We start from the raw sequence: 17,175 nt of genomic DNA on the forward strand, positions 1-17,175 counted from the left end.
GTGTATATTATTTTTTGTATAAATGAAATGTAGTGTATAAGATGAAGTAGTGAATTGCATATTCATGATTTCATGTTTTAATATTGTGCTCCTACCAGTACCACACTTAGCACTGGTTTTGTATATTTCTGCATTCACCATAATGATTTTATTGCACCATTTTAATTGGTAATCCACCTTTAAAAATGATTACAGTTTTTTTTTCCAATTTAAAGGCTGCAGTACCTGTAAAGTGGTAGTGTGTGCATAAAATAATATCTCTGCTGAGGAAATAATTATTCATAATTCTTAGGAAGAAACTTATAAAGAAATGGGGACAAGATTGTCCTTTGTGAGCCCAGTCTTGAGCTGCTGGGGCTGTGATGGCTGTCAATCACTGCCAATTTCCCTCACAGCACCCTGTGCTCTCTCCCAAACTGTGGTGACACAGAAAATGATTCAGCTAAACCACACATTGAGAAAGAGCCTCTGGGAGGTTTTCATGCACAATATTAAAAAGAAAGCAATTAATGTAGAACTTAAAAAGAGAGAAAATGTAATGGATTTCATTAAGATTAGAACTGGATTAACCTCTTGAATGCTAACTTTTTTCATTTTCTTTTTTTTTAAATCTTTGCGCTTCGGCAATTCTCTCTGTTATTTAGTTAGTCGAAGGAATGATTAGCGTTGTAAGGGACTTGTGTCCGTGATGCACATACTAAGCCTTGCATTAATAATGAATTGTAATTGTAGTTAAATTAAAGCCGCAGAGAAGGTAATGATAACTATAAACAAAGTTCTCCTAATTTAATCCTTTTTTCTCGCATACCACAGGGAAAAAAACTGTGTTGCCAGTCGTGCCTTTACTGCTAACGAGAATTCATAGCATCTTGGGATTAAAACACTGGAAATTGAGTAAATCACTATTTGTTCAGTCTCTAATCTGTGAAGCAAAAGATACAATTAAAGAAAAACTTGGAAAAACTCGTAAACATTTTTTTCCAAAGAAAAAAAGTTATGAGATAGGGAATACTTATGATTACAGCATCAGGCAGTGAATCTTTGCATACTTTAAAACATGTCTTGCCATAAAAATGACAAATATGAAAGATCAGTAGTAACATGGAATTATTTTTTCTGTGCTATGTTTGAAAACTATAACCAGAGACATAAAGATAAAAGCAAGATCTTGACTGATGAAATTTGTGGTCTGGCCTGAATTAAGTGAGAATAGCAGTCATGAAATTACTTGCAAGAACTCTGAGATTCCAAGACTCTTCCAGATCCCTAAACTCCTTCTGACCTTGCCTTTTCATTCTATAACAATAGCCAAATCATAGAGGGGGATTATTAGGAGGCCATGATTGGTAAGGGCCAATGGGAAATTTGGCCTGGACGCCGGGGTTACACCCCTACTCTTTTCGAGAAACGCCCTGGGATTTTTAATGACCACAGAGAGTCAGGACCTCGGTTTTACGTCTCATCCGAAGGACGGCGCCTGTTTACAGTATAGTGTCCCCGTCACTATACTGGGGCATTAGGACCCACATGGACCGCAGGGTGAGTGCCCCCTGCTGGCTCCACTAACACCTCTTACAGGTTATGCCATGATATCCTGTCCCCACAAAAGGATTGAGACATTAATGTGGTAGAAGGCTTTGCCTGCGCAAAGGAGTGTGAGAGCATTCCTAGCAGGGACTCCCTCAGTGAACAGGTCTGAGGCAATAATCCAGATTAAGAAAAATGCACCAAGATAAATCGAACATATGGTTACAAACACAAGCAAGAGAACCTTTCTGAAACTGGCTCTGAAATTGGTTCTGAAACTCCAAACAGTAAGAGAAAACGTTGCAAAAGTTACCACCCCAGGGATTATATCATCCATGGCAATGTTTATAAATTGGTAGCTGGATAGATACTTTATTAATCTCGTGAGGGCAATTGCAATACATTGTTATTTGTTTTATTTTAGAAATGTCCACTATTGCTTAGAATGGTGCTGACTTCTAACATGACCCATTTCTGGGGGCAAGGCCTGGGATAGGTGTTTTCTGACAAGCATTGTTGGCTGTGTTACACACCTACACTGGTTTGAATCAGCCTGAGAAAGTGATATACAAAGGCTTGTGGCCAAAGGGTGAGTTTTAAATCTGATGCCAGTATAACAAAAGTAAGGATGAACTCAGACAGAACAGCTCTTGGCAAACCTCATCTCTGTGTACTAAAACTGTAATGCATTTACATTCACCCTAATTATTACTCACTTGTTTATTTGGTCTGATATTACTTTTAAAAAAAAATATTGTAAATGTTATCTGGTACTGTACTGATTTGTAAAATTTAAAAAATAGCAATTTTTCAAATGCATGATGGATGATCAAGGCACTAAATGAAGTTATGGCATACCTAAAAATAATAAAAGCAATACTGGATTCAGATAGTAGTGGAATTTTAATGGAAAGGTGTACATTTCCTGCCAAATACACTGCCACTAAGTCAAGTGTGTGTTAAATAAATCCAGTAAGGTATAAGTTATTCTTACCATTCTTTTTATAAATTAGGTTCTTGCACAGATGCATTAACACATTGGTGTGGGGTGAAACTGGAAAAAAAGGTTAGAAAGGATGCAGGTTAGTATAAATTCCCCGAAGCCGACAGTAAAGCTTTAGTAATGGCACATCACCTTAATCCTGAATACTGTACACATTGGAAGATCTGGCCAGATCATAATTATGAGAAAAGAACTCTATTACTTGCACTGTGTAAATATATAGCTGCTCATTATTGAAATTTAAACTGTACTTCATAATATGAGGAAATGGTAAGGAGCTAACAGTCCTGCCATTCCTGAATTAATAAAATAGCACTGTTCTTAAATTCAATTTCTGAATAAGTATTTCATATTTCAGTGTATTTCAGTTATGTTTCAGATCTCTTTCTTCTCAACTGCTAGCTATTGGTCTGGGTCACATTTGGTGAACCATTGATTGCTAATCTGCTATTATCTGAAAAACCCTCAGATAATAATGTTTTTTGTGTTTTGTAAACATTTCAAATGAGACCTTTATCGCAACAAATGATCTTAAGTTATAAACCCATAGAATAGAAATATCAGTGCATGATTTTTGAAGTGACCAGGCTGTGTTGACACGGCAGTGAAAAAAAAAATATTTTGAACGGAGAAATGCGTGCTACACTCTGAATGTATCACTTCCAAAGTTCACTTATGATTGGTTTTAGTATTGAAATGTGACGTCCAAAAGTAAAAAAAATAAATAAATGGAGTGGAACACCAGAATCTCTGTGAGTAAGTGTCTGAATGCATCATTAAATGGTCAATAGTTTGTGTATCATTAGCTTTAATATGTCAATGACTGCAGTTTTGTAACCTCCATCAAAGAGATGACAACATCAAAAGACTTGTATTTAACCATTTGAAACTGATATCATGCGACAAGTTGTTACTTCCCCACTGTGGTTTTTCTATATACCGCAGCTTGTATCACAGGTATAACGCATGTAGAGTTGTATTGAGAGATTCATATGGATCGTGAACTACCTCCATTTCACTTTAAATACCTTTGTAGTTTGTTTATAGGTGGTATTACACTTCTGCTATTACTACTATAACCCTATCACTACTAGCATGTCACTGAAAATATACATTTTCAATAATAATCTTGAGACATTAGGATTGAAAAAGCTCGTTATTTATGTCAGAAGGACATTATAACTTGATTATTAAATATATGCAAATTATTTTTAACAGGCAAGAAAAAAATATTTGATCTCTGTTAGTCTCTATAGTAGTATGTAATATCTACAGTATATGGCATAACTTTTTTATATAAAGCATCTGTATTATACATGTAACCGTGAATTATATATATATACCACCTGTATGAATTTAATGTCTGTGGACTATATGTGTTTATTCCTGTCTGAGAAGGACAGAGGCAGTTATGAAAAGATCATCAATGAGTAGCACACAGTATACTTTACGTATGCTGTATCTACAACTGATCATGATGTATTGGTTTATCAGTCCTTAATCCTGAGGTAAACATAACTTCCATGTCTGCCACATGGCCTGCCCTGGCTCTAGTCTGGGAAGAACAAAGATATTGGTATCTCTGCATTAAGTTCCCCGAAGAGGACTTCTTCAACAACCCTCCTCCCTACCCAACCCTCCCCCACCAGACTAGCTTGGTCGACCGTTGATTTATGCAATATGCTCATCTAAATAAAAAATGGGTAAATGTTTGTCCTTCCACGGCTTGATATGATTTGTCTTACAGCATTACATTTAGCACACGCTTCACTGCCCCGCGGCTCCCCTGTACGATTACATCGCCAGTCTGTGTGTTCCAGTGAGGCTTTAGCATAATGGCAGCTGACAGAGTGAGTGGTGTGAGCCAGGGAAAGAATGACGTAGCCAAATGCACTGCGGAACAGAACAGCACAGATTTCAGCTAGAGCCACCAGCTACTTTGTTACTGTCATGGTTTCATTTTATAACCTTGGTAGGTGTACTAGTCATTTATTAATGTATATACGTTATTTCAGTCAAGGGACACTAAACACAAACACTCTACATGTTAATCCAGGACATTTTCTCCTCCAGTTTGTGGGATTGTCTAATTATCTAAATGCAAATTACAGCTGCCTTAATGTTTGTAATTCTTACTCAGGCAGTATTAGAGAAATTCCCACTTCACTATGGCATTATAAACCACAAACATTGAATCTTGCCTACCTTTTAGGAATTGGGATTGATTGCAGTAAATTTTCATGCAATGCAATGTTGTCTAAACTGTTCTGGCAGGTCAGAATACACAATGTTTGCCACACTCATTTACTTAAAGACCGTTGACTTGATATTGATATTTCCACCCAAATATTGAATCTGTCTTTTTCACGAGATTTTGTATTACATAAAAGTGTAAAAAAAATAAGTAAAATAAGTTTAAACATTAATCAAACATTGACAGCCTTACATTGTAGTGTGCACTTTGCTGAACATGGTATGAGTGTTTTCTTGACAAAAACAAAATAGTTTTGACACAATATTCCTGTTTTTTATATTTTGATGCATTGTTTGTCATATACATTTTGATAACTGATACTTCATATGAATTCAGATTAATTTACTGCTATTATTACACATTATTTCCATAGAGCATGCGGACATTTCTCCACAACTATGTGACATATCTTAAAGGTGTTATTGTCAAAGTACACTGGACAGTTAAAGTACAAATTATCATTGCTCAAATTCAATCTCTAAATTTATAAATTGTAAATTTAATACATTTCTAAGTTATTGAAAACATTTTAATTGTTTGAGACAATACTGAATCTAGAAAATAGATCAGCAAGTGAAATACGTGTGTGTGATTTTTGTTCAGTATAGATTTTCAATTTAGTTGCAAACCACTGTTTCAACAGAGATTCTGTTTTTTTTTAATTTATTAGAACACCTCTGATATTGAATCTGAAAATGTCCTTCATTAAAGCATCAAACTGTGACAGTGAAGACTAATGCAGAATAACCTCTCCAGGATACAAATGAATTTGCCTTTGACAGAAAGTCTGAATAAAAAACCCACTGTGCTACCAGTGTTGATCCTGGAATAAATAAAGAAAGAAATATCAAATGAACCAATGAATGATGGAGATTTTCAGTTTGGTAGTGCTGATGTTAAATTGTATTTGTATTAGTTTGCTATACAAATGTTTAGCATCATTTTCTTCATCTTGCTTCTTACTGATATGCCTATATGAGGATTAGTAGGCAGCAAAATCAGTGGATCCTCTTTAACCAAGATGTTACAATACATTTCTGTGAAGACTGAACAGTACAGTATCTTCACAATATTTCTTGAACCTTAAGTATGCATAGACCAAGAAAAGCTTCAAGCACTATGATACTAAGTTAAATTTTATATAGGTAGGGTAATATAAAGTGCTTTATGTGTTTTTATGTAAATGAAAGTAAATTAGCCTAAGGGAAGCTATGAAGAAAGTAAGCTTAATGTTTAGATTATGTGACTATTCAACTATAATAACCCAAATGTCATCATAGGAATAATAACACTATGTCAGTACTGGGCACCCATTTATGCTGGGTTTTACTTGTTTTTCTTTGAAAACAATTCAGTTAGTTTCTGTTTATCTTCTGTAAAAAGTGGTATGAAATAGACTATAAGGTTATTTAAAAATATGAACTACCCCCTGCTATCATACAGAACTTGGAGTTGTAAATAAAACAAGTTAGTTAGAACATGTAGCTTCATCTTTAGTTGACATCTTTCATCATCAAAAAACACAGCATAGTTCAGAGCGTGCTGAAATACATAATGAATAGGACGTCTCACAGTGCCAGCTTGTACTTTCAGACTGAGTCCTGTGGTGTGCATGTCAGACCTTCATGAAGTCTGAAGTAGAATTGAAAGAAGTGATAAAATAATAAGAAATAAATTGAAAGGACATACACCTCGAAAAAAGTGGATAGTGATGTGGCAGTATATATGTATATTTCTAAATCTGTAGGCCTACTTGACATAATAATATGCAGCATTGCAGTACAGAACTGCCTCCCCACCAAAGAATATTGCTTTTCTGGTACTCTGCTATGGTTATTCATCTCCATCTAACAGCAGAGCTGTGCTATTTAGCTAGCAGTGTATGTTATAAATGTAAGCAATATATTCAAACTTTAATAGTTAACTTCTCTTGCTAGTTGCTAAAGATTTGCAGTGTCTTATTAAAGTCAGCTTAAACTATAAGCCACACTGATTCCAGCATCATATGACTGTAGTTCTAGTGCACATGGTTAACTCCTTCCTTTCAGAAGGAGTCAGTATGGTTCTCAGTTACTGATGAGGATTCTACCTGGGGGGCTTAAAGAAAAATGAATGGTTATTGCCTGCTCTAAGAATAGAAAGTAGAAAGTTCATGGTTTTGCCGTAATGTACCAAGAGAGAATTCAGGAAATCTTCAAAGAGTTTATCTGGATGGCAGCAGATCTGTCTTTGAATGGGCACTGGGTTTCTGTCCACCAGATTTCTAACCTTCAGCTAGTCATGAATTAATCCATTCTTGTGCTTTTACTCCTGCTGTGAACACTCAGCAGAAAGGTTTTTTAAAGGCACTATGTATAATGTTTTCAGTACTGAAACTTAGTTCTTCTGAGATATCCGAACCTTCTGACATTCAATCATATAGCTTTTAAGCTTGTTAATCAGTGACAGGTAAAACCTGTTAGAAACAAAATGCAATTAAATCTGGCTCTATATATTATGTTTTTATGTCTTGCTGGAGGGGTAACATATAATTAGCTGACTGTATGAATATTTAAGAAATAGATTTGATTTGGAATTTATCTTACAGTACATTGTTCATGCTTGTTAGGGTAATAAAAATAAAAATAAACTAAATTGATACACACTGGTTTTCCAGTGTTTCACTTCAGCTACAGTGCATGTGCATGAAAGTGTAATTTATCTCATTGCATAAAGCAAAGATGAAAATTATTTTTTCAGGGTTTAAGGTCATTTAATTTTAACCGTTGCTGAAAGAATGAGTCAGTACTCAGCTTACCTGATTCTAAGAAATAAGTTTTGAAAAAGGGTTTCTGATTTATAAATGGAAAAATCATATGCAATAAGCTGAGTCTATGTCCAGTGAACTAGAGCTTTGGAAGCAATTAACAAATGATGCACAGGCAGGTTCTTGATAAAGTAATTTTCCCTCTTAGTGATCACTTACTGTATAGTGCTTTTGAGATGTGAATTACTAAAACACACTCCAAATGTAATGTTCTGTATAAAGGACATGGAACATCAGTGATTAGTTTCCGGAAATGAAATGGGCTTTGAATGCAAGATGCTCAAGTTGTATTGACCCCCCAAAGGCCAAGAAAAGATACTTCTGGAAATAAAAGAATAATGAGGATGACATGCCTAAGCTGTGTTGTTTTTTGCATTTAAGAATGTAAGTATGTAAGGCACAGTGGGTATGTAAGGGCTTCAAAGAATCAGAATGTAGTTTTCAAATTTATTTTTCTCCATATTATATAAGGACAGAGGTCCTTAGTAATATGTTACTCTTGATCACTTACAGGCAAAACTGTCCATGAGTCCAAATTGTCCACTATGTTCAAAATTCAGCAGCCAGAATCCTAACCAGGTCTAGAGCAAGTGATCACATTACTCCTATCAAATTTCGTGTGGACTTCAAAATCCTCATGCTCACCTACAGTATAAGGCTCTGCATGGCTTGGCATCTCAGTACCTGTTTGATCTGTTATCACCCTATTCCCCATGTCACAACCTTGGCCCCTCTAATTCTGGTCTGCTAACTTTCCCCCAATCCCATCTACACTCTATGGGTGACAGGGCCTTCTCCTGTTATGCCTCCAAGCTCTGGAACTCTCTCCCCAAGGATATCAGAGAATCACCTTCTCTAAACTCCTTCAAATCCAGACTCAAAACCTTCTTCTTTAGAAGAGCCTTTACTTAACTGGTTCCATTCTTTACCCCACTGCTCCTACTGTATTTAGTATCACCACTGTCTGCTCCACGTAACATTGGTACAAAATCCCATTTTTGCTTTGAGCTGACAAAAGATTTACTGTGTCTTTTCCCTCATTAATTGGCTGACTTCTGTTCCCCCATTTGAAGATTCTGACTTCTGAAAGCAATCACTGTGGTATTGTTAAAATATTGATCTTTTATAATGCTGGAGGAAAACACAATTTCAAATTCAAATGAAGATAGTGTGTTTGCTCATATAATGGTTTGAAGGAAAATAATTGGTATGTGAGGGCTAGAGGCACTAACAAGGAAATGGCTTAATGAATTTTACTTGGTTTCCCTTTGAGGCTCTTACTCTACTGTTCATATGCATAGGGTGCAGTAGTCATATGTTTTAAATGCAATTATAAAGCCAAACCATTTCAGTATCTTGGTCAAAATAAGTCATTTGGATCATTTTTAGAGCTAAATACTACGTTTGCTTTGAGATAGGAGAGAAAATCTATATCTGCCTATATTTTGTTCCTATGTATTTGTTAACAGTTATAAGTTATATATTATATATAAAATATATAAACTAACTGCATGATAAATACAGGTCTTCTTTTGTGTTCTGCTTGCTTATTTATCTTTAAATATTACACTAGTTCTTGTTTCCTTGAAATCAATACGCATTCTTAGAATAATATCACAAAAAATCTCCCATGCTTGGTAAAGAATATCCTGAAAAAGATCATTCTGTTTTTGAAAAACATTTGTCTGGACTGTATTGTTTTTTTTTTGGACAATGCAAATAAATGAAATTAATTTTTGCACGTTCCAGCAGGTTCCTTTTACAATGCTATGCAGGCTGACCTTATCAAAAAAGCTCCCCTTGCCTTTGACTATGGGGTGACTCACTTCTTACAGCCTGAAAGGAAAACCACTTTGAACTGTACTTAATTTATATAACAGTTCAACTGCAAAATAAAGCCCAGGAGCTTTCTCTGGTGTGCCTGTGCATTCCCCCCACTGGCTTTGTAACAGGCCATGCGATACAACCCAACAAATAACTCTTAGCAAAGGAAAAAAAGAAATGAAAATGCAAGCTTCACAAGGGATGACAGGAAATTGACAACCCTTTACCAAACATCCATCAATGGTGTTCATAGCTGCTCTAACGTCTACAGAGACTTGCCTTGCAGTCTGTTTGATGGATCACCTGCATGAGCAAGAAGCCGCACCACACCGAACTTACCATCTGAATTGATGAGCCACTGATTTTCCCTATCAAAGTTGCGTGTCAGCACATGGATGTACTATGCTAATAGGATTATCTGAGCACTTTGTTGTAATTTAAAAAAAGACACAAAGTCTTGGTGGGACTAACTTCCTGGTCTCCTTGGACCTAAAAATCACCTCTATGTGAAGGGGGCAGGAGCTAGTTCAGGGTCCATGAAAAAAGGCTATTGATCCTGTAACAAATAGAAAAAGAAACCTGACAGCTAATAACATGGATCTGCTGCTCCATATGTTCTCCAGATGTTTTCTTTAATAACCATAGACCTGACTTTCCCTCTATTGCCCATCGTCTCTAAGCTCTGATTTGACCATCAGTGCAGTACAGCAGGAAACCAAGACGTGTTTTTTCGAAGAGTAGAGCAGCACAGTGTGGATCCATTTGCATTTAAATTATGCCTCTCTTGTCGGTCAGCCTTTGTGAAAACAAACCAGACCAAAAACATACCACACTGTTTCGTGGCTTCATAGAAACGACACAGAAACAGAACCTGCTTATAAGATGATACCACAGCTTCATCTTGAGATATTTGGTTCAGATTGAAACTAAGATATACAGTATGTCTTGCAAGCAGTAGTGTACATCAGATAGATTTGCATTTAACATTCATAATGTCTGTAGCCTTACATTTGCAAGTGAAGGATTGTTTCAAATAGATTCCTTGGACTCCATTCCATCAGAAAGACTGTAGAAGACATCCTTAGAGCACTTCCATGAATTCATATTGCTAGCACAAATGAAGGCTAGAATGGAGTGCAATAAATTTTAAGAAAAATCCTAAATGTGACATAAATGTTAATGCAAGTATACTCATAATGATAACATTTTTTTAATCAATCTTGTGTACCTACTAAAAGATACAATAATTTCTTGGGAGTGTTCTTAGTACATACAGTAGGAGCAAAATGTACTCATATTGAAACCAGTGTTTGTGCTTGTCTTACTTTCTGCTTAGCATTATAGTGCTTAAAACTCCGCCTCAGTTCAACTTTCTATAGTTAATGATTTTTGTGTATCAGCTACAGTGCTTTCCTTGATGAGAAAAAAACAAGTCAAGCAATCACCTGATTTAATCTGACATTGCTGAATATATTAACTAGAAACCTTACCAAGATGTTATACCAAACATTCTAGAAACAGGTAATTGCTACAGTGTTCTGTTAATGATTAGAAAGTAATAAAAAATGAAAGTGACAATTTTGTCCTGTTTAAAAACTGTCATGGGATTTAGAAAACAGGGATTGATTAACATTTACTTTGTTGGTTTACTGTTATTTTTCTTTCTGAATATAATATAACAATTTTTTGCTTCTCAAATGATAGTGCCCTGTTATGGCTCCCAGATCTTGTTTCAAAACTCTGTATTACAAGAAATGTGATATATTATATACTGTAAATAGAAATGTATATTTTTAATGATTTGTATCTTTTGTCCTGAATTCTTTCAACACCTCCCTCACTATTTCACTTCCCACTTTCTGCTCTGGTTGATATTTCAATCCTTCCAAAGAAAACTGCTGATTTTATGTCTCTGGTTTAATTAAATCACATATCTGTAATGTTGAGCCTGAACTGTGAAATAATCTGAAGATTAATTGCAGGATATGAAAAAATACAGTCCTGTCATCTGTGACCAGCTCCAGATGGTTATTGCTGTATGCAATATTGGCAGTGTATCCATTTATTATGGTAAACTGCAGGAAGCTCACCTTATGTGCTTTATCTTAAATGCTTCACTTTTTTTCTTCTTGATTAACATCACTTTTATAGGAAGTATTTATGATTCGTATAATAAATATGGTAATAACTTACTTGCTGTTTGATCAATTTACCATGTCAGTCTGACATGCATTAGCCTTAGCTGGTCATACAGTGTGTAGAACTGACTTATTGGTAAATCTACTGCCGTCAGTCACTACAAATGCTTCCTAGTTAGTCATACAGTATTAAGTTGTGTAGTCTATGAAACTTCAGATAGGAATGACTCATCAACCTTTCTGATTTCTGATGACATGCTAAACTGAATAGCTTTAGGCCTCTTTGATTTTTCCCCTCAAAAGATGGAAAATATCTTCTATTCTAACATTTCTCAGTTAAGACGCTTAATTATTATTCTGCTTTCAGATGTATTACAATGTTTATATAAGTAAATGTAAATTAGTATGTATGTAAGTGTTGACAGTATTTGTTAGTGTGTTCATCAATGTGTATTCCCCAGGGAAAAAATAATGTTATTCTAGGTCTGAAATTATTAAAAAAGATGTCACAATTACAAAATTCTGCTAGCTTATGTTCAAAAAGGAGAGAAAAATATTATGTATGCATACCTTACAAAAAATAATCTTTCTCTACTGTATATGTACAGAGATAGAGTGAAGTATTCATACATTTCTTAAACAACTGTTCAGTGGCATTACATCTTTTGCAATAAATTAAGCCAAAATAGTGTGAAAACAGTGGTCTTTCACCTTAAAACCTCACTTGAAGTCTTAAATGGGTCATACTTTTTCCCTGTAGGTTGTTGGACCACCTGCAGCTGGAGCTTTTCGAGAGAGACCTGCAAAGCCTACAGCATTTCGCAAATTCTATGAGCGAGGAGACTTCCCAATAGCTCTGGAACATGATACAAAGGGAAACAGGATAGCCTGGAAGGTAAAGTACAGACAGAAGGAATGTTATTTAACTCAGTGTACCCAGGAACACTGAAAAAAATATCACTGGGTTGTTATCCCTAGACTGTATAACTTTTTCAGATGAGTTTGTTTGCTTCTGCCTGGTGGTATGCATACAATCTACAGATATGATGAGGGTCCCCCTAAGGGGACTCCATGAGTTTGAATTAGTCAGGGAATGCCTTTACATGTTACCAGTTCTTACAGTAACACAGAAGCTGACCCTGATGTGCAGCATGATTAACCTCCTTTCATATTTTGTTTAGTGCATGTTTGTGCTTGTATCTGTACATGCATTTGCATGTACATTTATTGTAAGTGTGAAAGAAAAAAGTCCCTGTCCATACATGTCAAGGTTACTGGAAATGTTTCAGATGTGATTACTGAGCTTATGTTGATAATATTCAGAAGAACGTCAAAAATAGTTCAAAGTTCAAAAATAGTATAATTTCAAAGTTCTAATTTAAAAATAATTGTCTCCCTAATGCAGCTTATTTGGAAAAAAACAGTTAAAAACTTTGTAAGAATTAAGTCATTTTTGTGCCATGGAAATGTATTTAAAAAGTTTTACTTTTTACTAGCCATGAAAAAAAACATTGTTCCCCATTCACTGAAGAGATCCATTTTAAATTAATATAAGGCAGTCAAAATAAAATCATGATCTATCCAGTGGATTAGTAAATCTTTTAAGGTGATTGAAATCTGTCTAAAAATAGTGAATAATCATGTCTGAGACTCACAGGTTTTTCTTGTAACCTGCTGTGCATCCTGTACTCTGCTGTGCTCTGGTCTTTGCACCTCACAGCCCCTTTTGCTGTTTTATGTCAGCAGCAGACTTGAGAAAAGAGCAATGCGTTGCAAAATGAATGAGAAGCCTTTTAAAAAATAACCAAATGAGCATTTCATTTTTCTTTCTGCTAAATATTAAGATACATTCACAAAGCATTTAACTCCATGATTCATTTACTACATTTCTTTTTTGCAAAACAGGAAAAAAGATTTAAACTTTAAAGTATTAATGTATTAAAAAGAAATAGCTAAACTGCCTATGTAGAGTAAGTATGCATCCTAAATTAATTTGATTAAAATTTGAAAAAACTTTGTTGTGTTGCTTTAGTCTTTGAAATGAACAGATACAAACTTGATAGACATGATGGGAGACATATTATGGAATACTACCCATATAGCCATGGGTCCTGTTACATTCCAAAGTTCAGTAATTCATCCAAAGACATACTTCACTTTAAGCTCCTGGCAGCATATTCAGCATCTCCTTTTCTGTGCAGCAGAGTGCAGTAGTGCATGCCTGTTCGCTCAGGAGTAAAGGCTTGAGCAATCTGCCTTTACCTCCAGTCTGACATCTTTAGACTGCTTGAATGGGACTGGATAGTTTTGCACATAACATTTAAAGAAAGAGGTCTGCCAAAGAGCCAAGAGGGCTTTAGCCTTTCCCAGCCCACTTACTTACTAACTCCAGTCTTTCCTTTACACTACATGCCATATCTTTAATTCAATTTAGCAATTCAGTCTCATAACCCTAATAATTCCCAGTAATGCAAAGTGTTGGATAAATGCTTTAAATTTGAACCGGCTGTCTGTGTAATTATGTCATTTTGCTGGATTATTTATGTGGTTAAAGCACAGAGGGAATTGCCCGTTTTGAAGAAAAATTACAGAACGTTTACCAAATGCACAGGAGGTTTATACAAACTTTATAGGGAAAAACATAGCTATGGACTGTTTGTGCAGATAAATTAATCTCTTGTGTATAGTTGTGATTGTGTATCAGTGGAAAGAAAGAAATGTTTTTAGTTTTTATGTATTTTTGATGAGCAGTGAGTGTTGCTTTTCAATGCTGAGGCAGTGCATCTGCTTAAGAAGGTTTTTTTTATCTTCTTTTGGTCTGAAGGCACACCATAGGGCTAACACTGCCAGATTCTGTCAATGTGGTCTTCACCAGGTTGTAAGGTTACTACAACTGTCTGAAACAATTTCCTTTTAAGTTTTTGATGTATAAATTAGAAAACCTTTGCATGTGTATGTGTTCAGTGCAGATATGAGCATGCTTCAGGGTCTGTGCGTTGGAATCAAATATCATGGGGAAAATAAAATGTTTAATGTGGGAAATACAATCTTGCAAAGATCTTTTGAAGTTTCTCATGGTAGACTTGCACAAGACTGTGTGGTATATCTGAGTCACCAAATAAAAATAACGTCATGTTCGCACTACAATAGGTCAATAAAAATAGAACCTTTCTTTGTTTAAACTGACAGTAATAACCAAGAAGGCAAATTGTGCTGTGAGGATACTCCTTTTTTTGCATAGGGTATCACATGCACATCCTCAGGGGGCTAGGAATGAAGGCAAAAACCTTAGTTAGGCCTATTATGAATGCAGCTCATTTTACCTCATCCTAGTGGGATTGCTGTTTTACACTTGTTAACCGGTTGGCTTGCAGCCTTCTGACTTCTTGCATTGCGATTTAGTGTCGTGTCTTGTGTCCTGTGGTTTATGGAGTTGAAGCGGAATGAAAACATTTTATAGGAATATCAATGCAAACCCAGTTTCTGCGAAACAGCAGCGGGGATGATCAATTAATCTGATCAAGCGCTTTAGGAAATGGAGAGTGTAAGCGCTCCCGTGGGATGGATATCCATCTCCTTGGAATGATTGAATTACGTGTGGGGAGAGATGACGAGGTCAGAGTCGCTATGAAAAAAGCTTTTTACCCCAGCTGCCCATTTCCATTTTTATGTGCTAGATGGACGAATGACTTATTCTGACAATTACATCAAGACGTGTACATAATTTTTCTTAGAAATTAATCCTAAACCTGCTGTGTGAGTCATTTGCTGTCACCACTCCTTGATTGTTTCTGAAGCAGATGAAGAAAATGGGTGACTACATAAAGGAACAGGTTGAGATTGTTTCTTCTTTTTAACTGTGGAAGTCTGATCTTCTGTGTATAGGTAAAAAACATATTGTTATTTTTTTCACTGGCCTTCTGTGTAGGTACATAATTCAAAATACACTATTCTTTTGTTGTCTTACAGAAATCAAATAGTTATACATTCCAGTTGTGTCCATATTAACGAAGACTAGGTTACGTTTTTTTTAAGTTTTAAAAATATAGGGTATATATTGTTTTACATTGTTGATATAAAAAATGAGGCATATTGGTATAAAATAAATTAGTTCAATTCTACTGTTGTCTCCACATATGATATGTAGCGACATTGAACACCAAAATGTGAGGAGAAAAATGTTGGTCAACCATGTTGTTTGTTTGGTAGGCTAGTTGAGGAAAAGGAAATAAAAAATACCTGTGGGAATTTGGAGAGGGTTAAGTAAAGTAAAGGTTATAAATAGAAACATCGAACATAATTTGACAAAAAAATAAACACAACACCAAGGACAGTGCCACTCTCATGGGAGCGGTCCTAGGAAAAACTGTGAAGTTTGGATTGCAGTCGCTTTGTGCTACAGATGATAACCACACATAGGGATAATATACATTTTCAACTTCAGGAAACAGGTTTTCTTTTGTTCTGTTTTTCAGATTTTAGGCTACATTCTGACTCAACAGCAGCTTCAATAACTGTGTTAATGTTTCCAGCCTTTCAGCAGTTGTAATGAAAATATCTGTTGACAGTTTAGAGAAGTTGTTATAGTTGAGACTGAGTCTTACCCTGGAAATTGCAAATTATCTTTCTTAAATGCCTGATTTGTTCAGCCCTAGATCAATTCATATTAAGCTTTTGGACTATGTTCACATTTTTCATTGAATCCAAAAAAACTCCCAGAGTGGTATACTTTTAAAGAGATTTAAATATCTACTCAAACATTCTACACTAACAGAGTCTACAAAGAATACATAGAACTGCCTCAAAAGACATAGCTTGTGAGCAAAAATGCTTATATCCTGGAACCTAATTTAAGACAAAAAGGTTTAGTGTTTTAGCAGTATTTGCCAGGACAGGCACAAAAGAGTGCTTTCATGCGCTTTTTTCGGTGACTGCCTTCTTCCTCTTTGCTATCCCACAACTATCTATTGTTGGCATCTGGGTGAGATCACCTCCTTGCAGCTGGCAAATGCAACTGCAGATGGCTGGCAACACAAACAGGCGTTCTGTTCAAAAAGCGAAACACAGGCAAGAACTGCATTGAGATTGCCACTACAAATCTTGCATTGTTACACTCAGTGTTGTCACCCTACCTTTAGAACTGAGAGATATATTGATTGGCACTTGGAATGCCACTGGCTCTATTTCCAAATGGAACCTTTAATTAACTAAATGGATGGGGTCACTGCTCTGAATTCAAGTGTGGATTTTAAGCAGAGCTCTGCATCAGCTCCGCTCTTTCAATTGGGAGAGAGGATGATCATTTAATCAGTGCAGTTGAGTCTGCTGCCCCATCTCTCTATGACCCCCTCCCTTTTTCTCTCTGTCTCTGGTGGACAGCTGTCCTCGGTCTTTGAGTTCTCCTATGTTCCTCTGTCCCCCCCCCAACTCCATCGAAGGTTAATTGGTTTTGAAATGATTCAAATCATTCTGGACACTAATGCTGTTATCTTTGCTTTTGTGGTAGAATCTTAAAAAAAAAATAACACGCATACGTAAGCCTGAAAGCCTTAAAAAATGAAAAGCAATTTAATCTACTGTTTCTCTTTTTCTTTTTTCTCGTCCTAGGCCTGTCCCTGCAAGT

The 17,175-nt window shown here is 35.7% G+C and overlaps 1 protein-coding gene and 1 long non-coding RNA gene across 3 annotated transcripts in view; one reads left to right on the plus strand and one right to left on the minus strand.

The window, feature by feature from the left end:
- The window catches only part of LOC138241793 (uncharacterized), a 40,195-nt gene that overhangs the window by 12,681 nt on the left and 10,339 nt on the right, over positions 1-17,175 (minus strand). The gene's annotated exons all lie outside the window — the stretch shown is intronic.
- Positions 1-17,175, plus strand: part of pacrg (PARK2 co-regulated) — a 105,895-nt gene that overhangs the window by 10,160 nt on the left and 78,560 nt on the right. For both annotated transcript variants that reach the window (XM_006631288.3, XM_015348394.2), the window contains exon 2: positions 12,313-12,447. In XM_006631288.3, coding sequence (XP_006631351.1) covers positions 12,313-12,447 — 135 coding nt within the window. The remainder of the gene's footprint in view (positions 1-12,312; positions 12,448-17,175) is intronic.

The sequence above is a fragment of the Lepisosteus oculatus genome, chromosome 11, assembly GCF_040954835.1.
Source record: "Lepisosteus oculatus isolate fLepOcu1 chromosome 11, fLepOcu1.hap2, whole genome shotgun sequence".
In the NCBI taxonomy this organism is placed as follows: domain Eukaryota; kingdom Metazoa; phylum Chordata; class Actinopteri; order Semionotiformes; family Lepisosteidae; genus Lepisosteus; species Lepisosteus oculatus.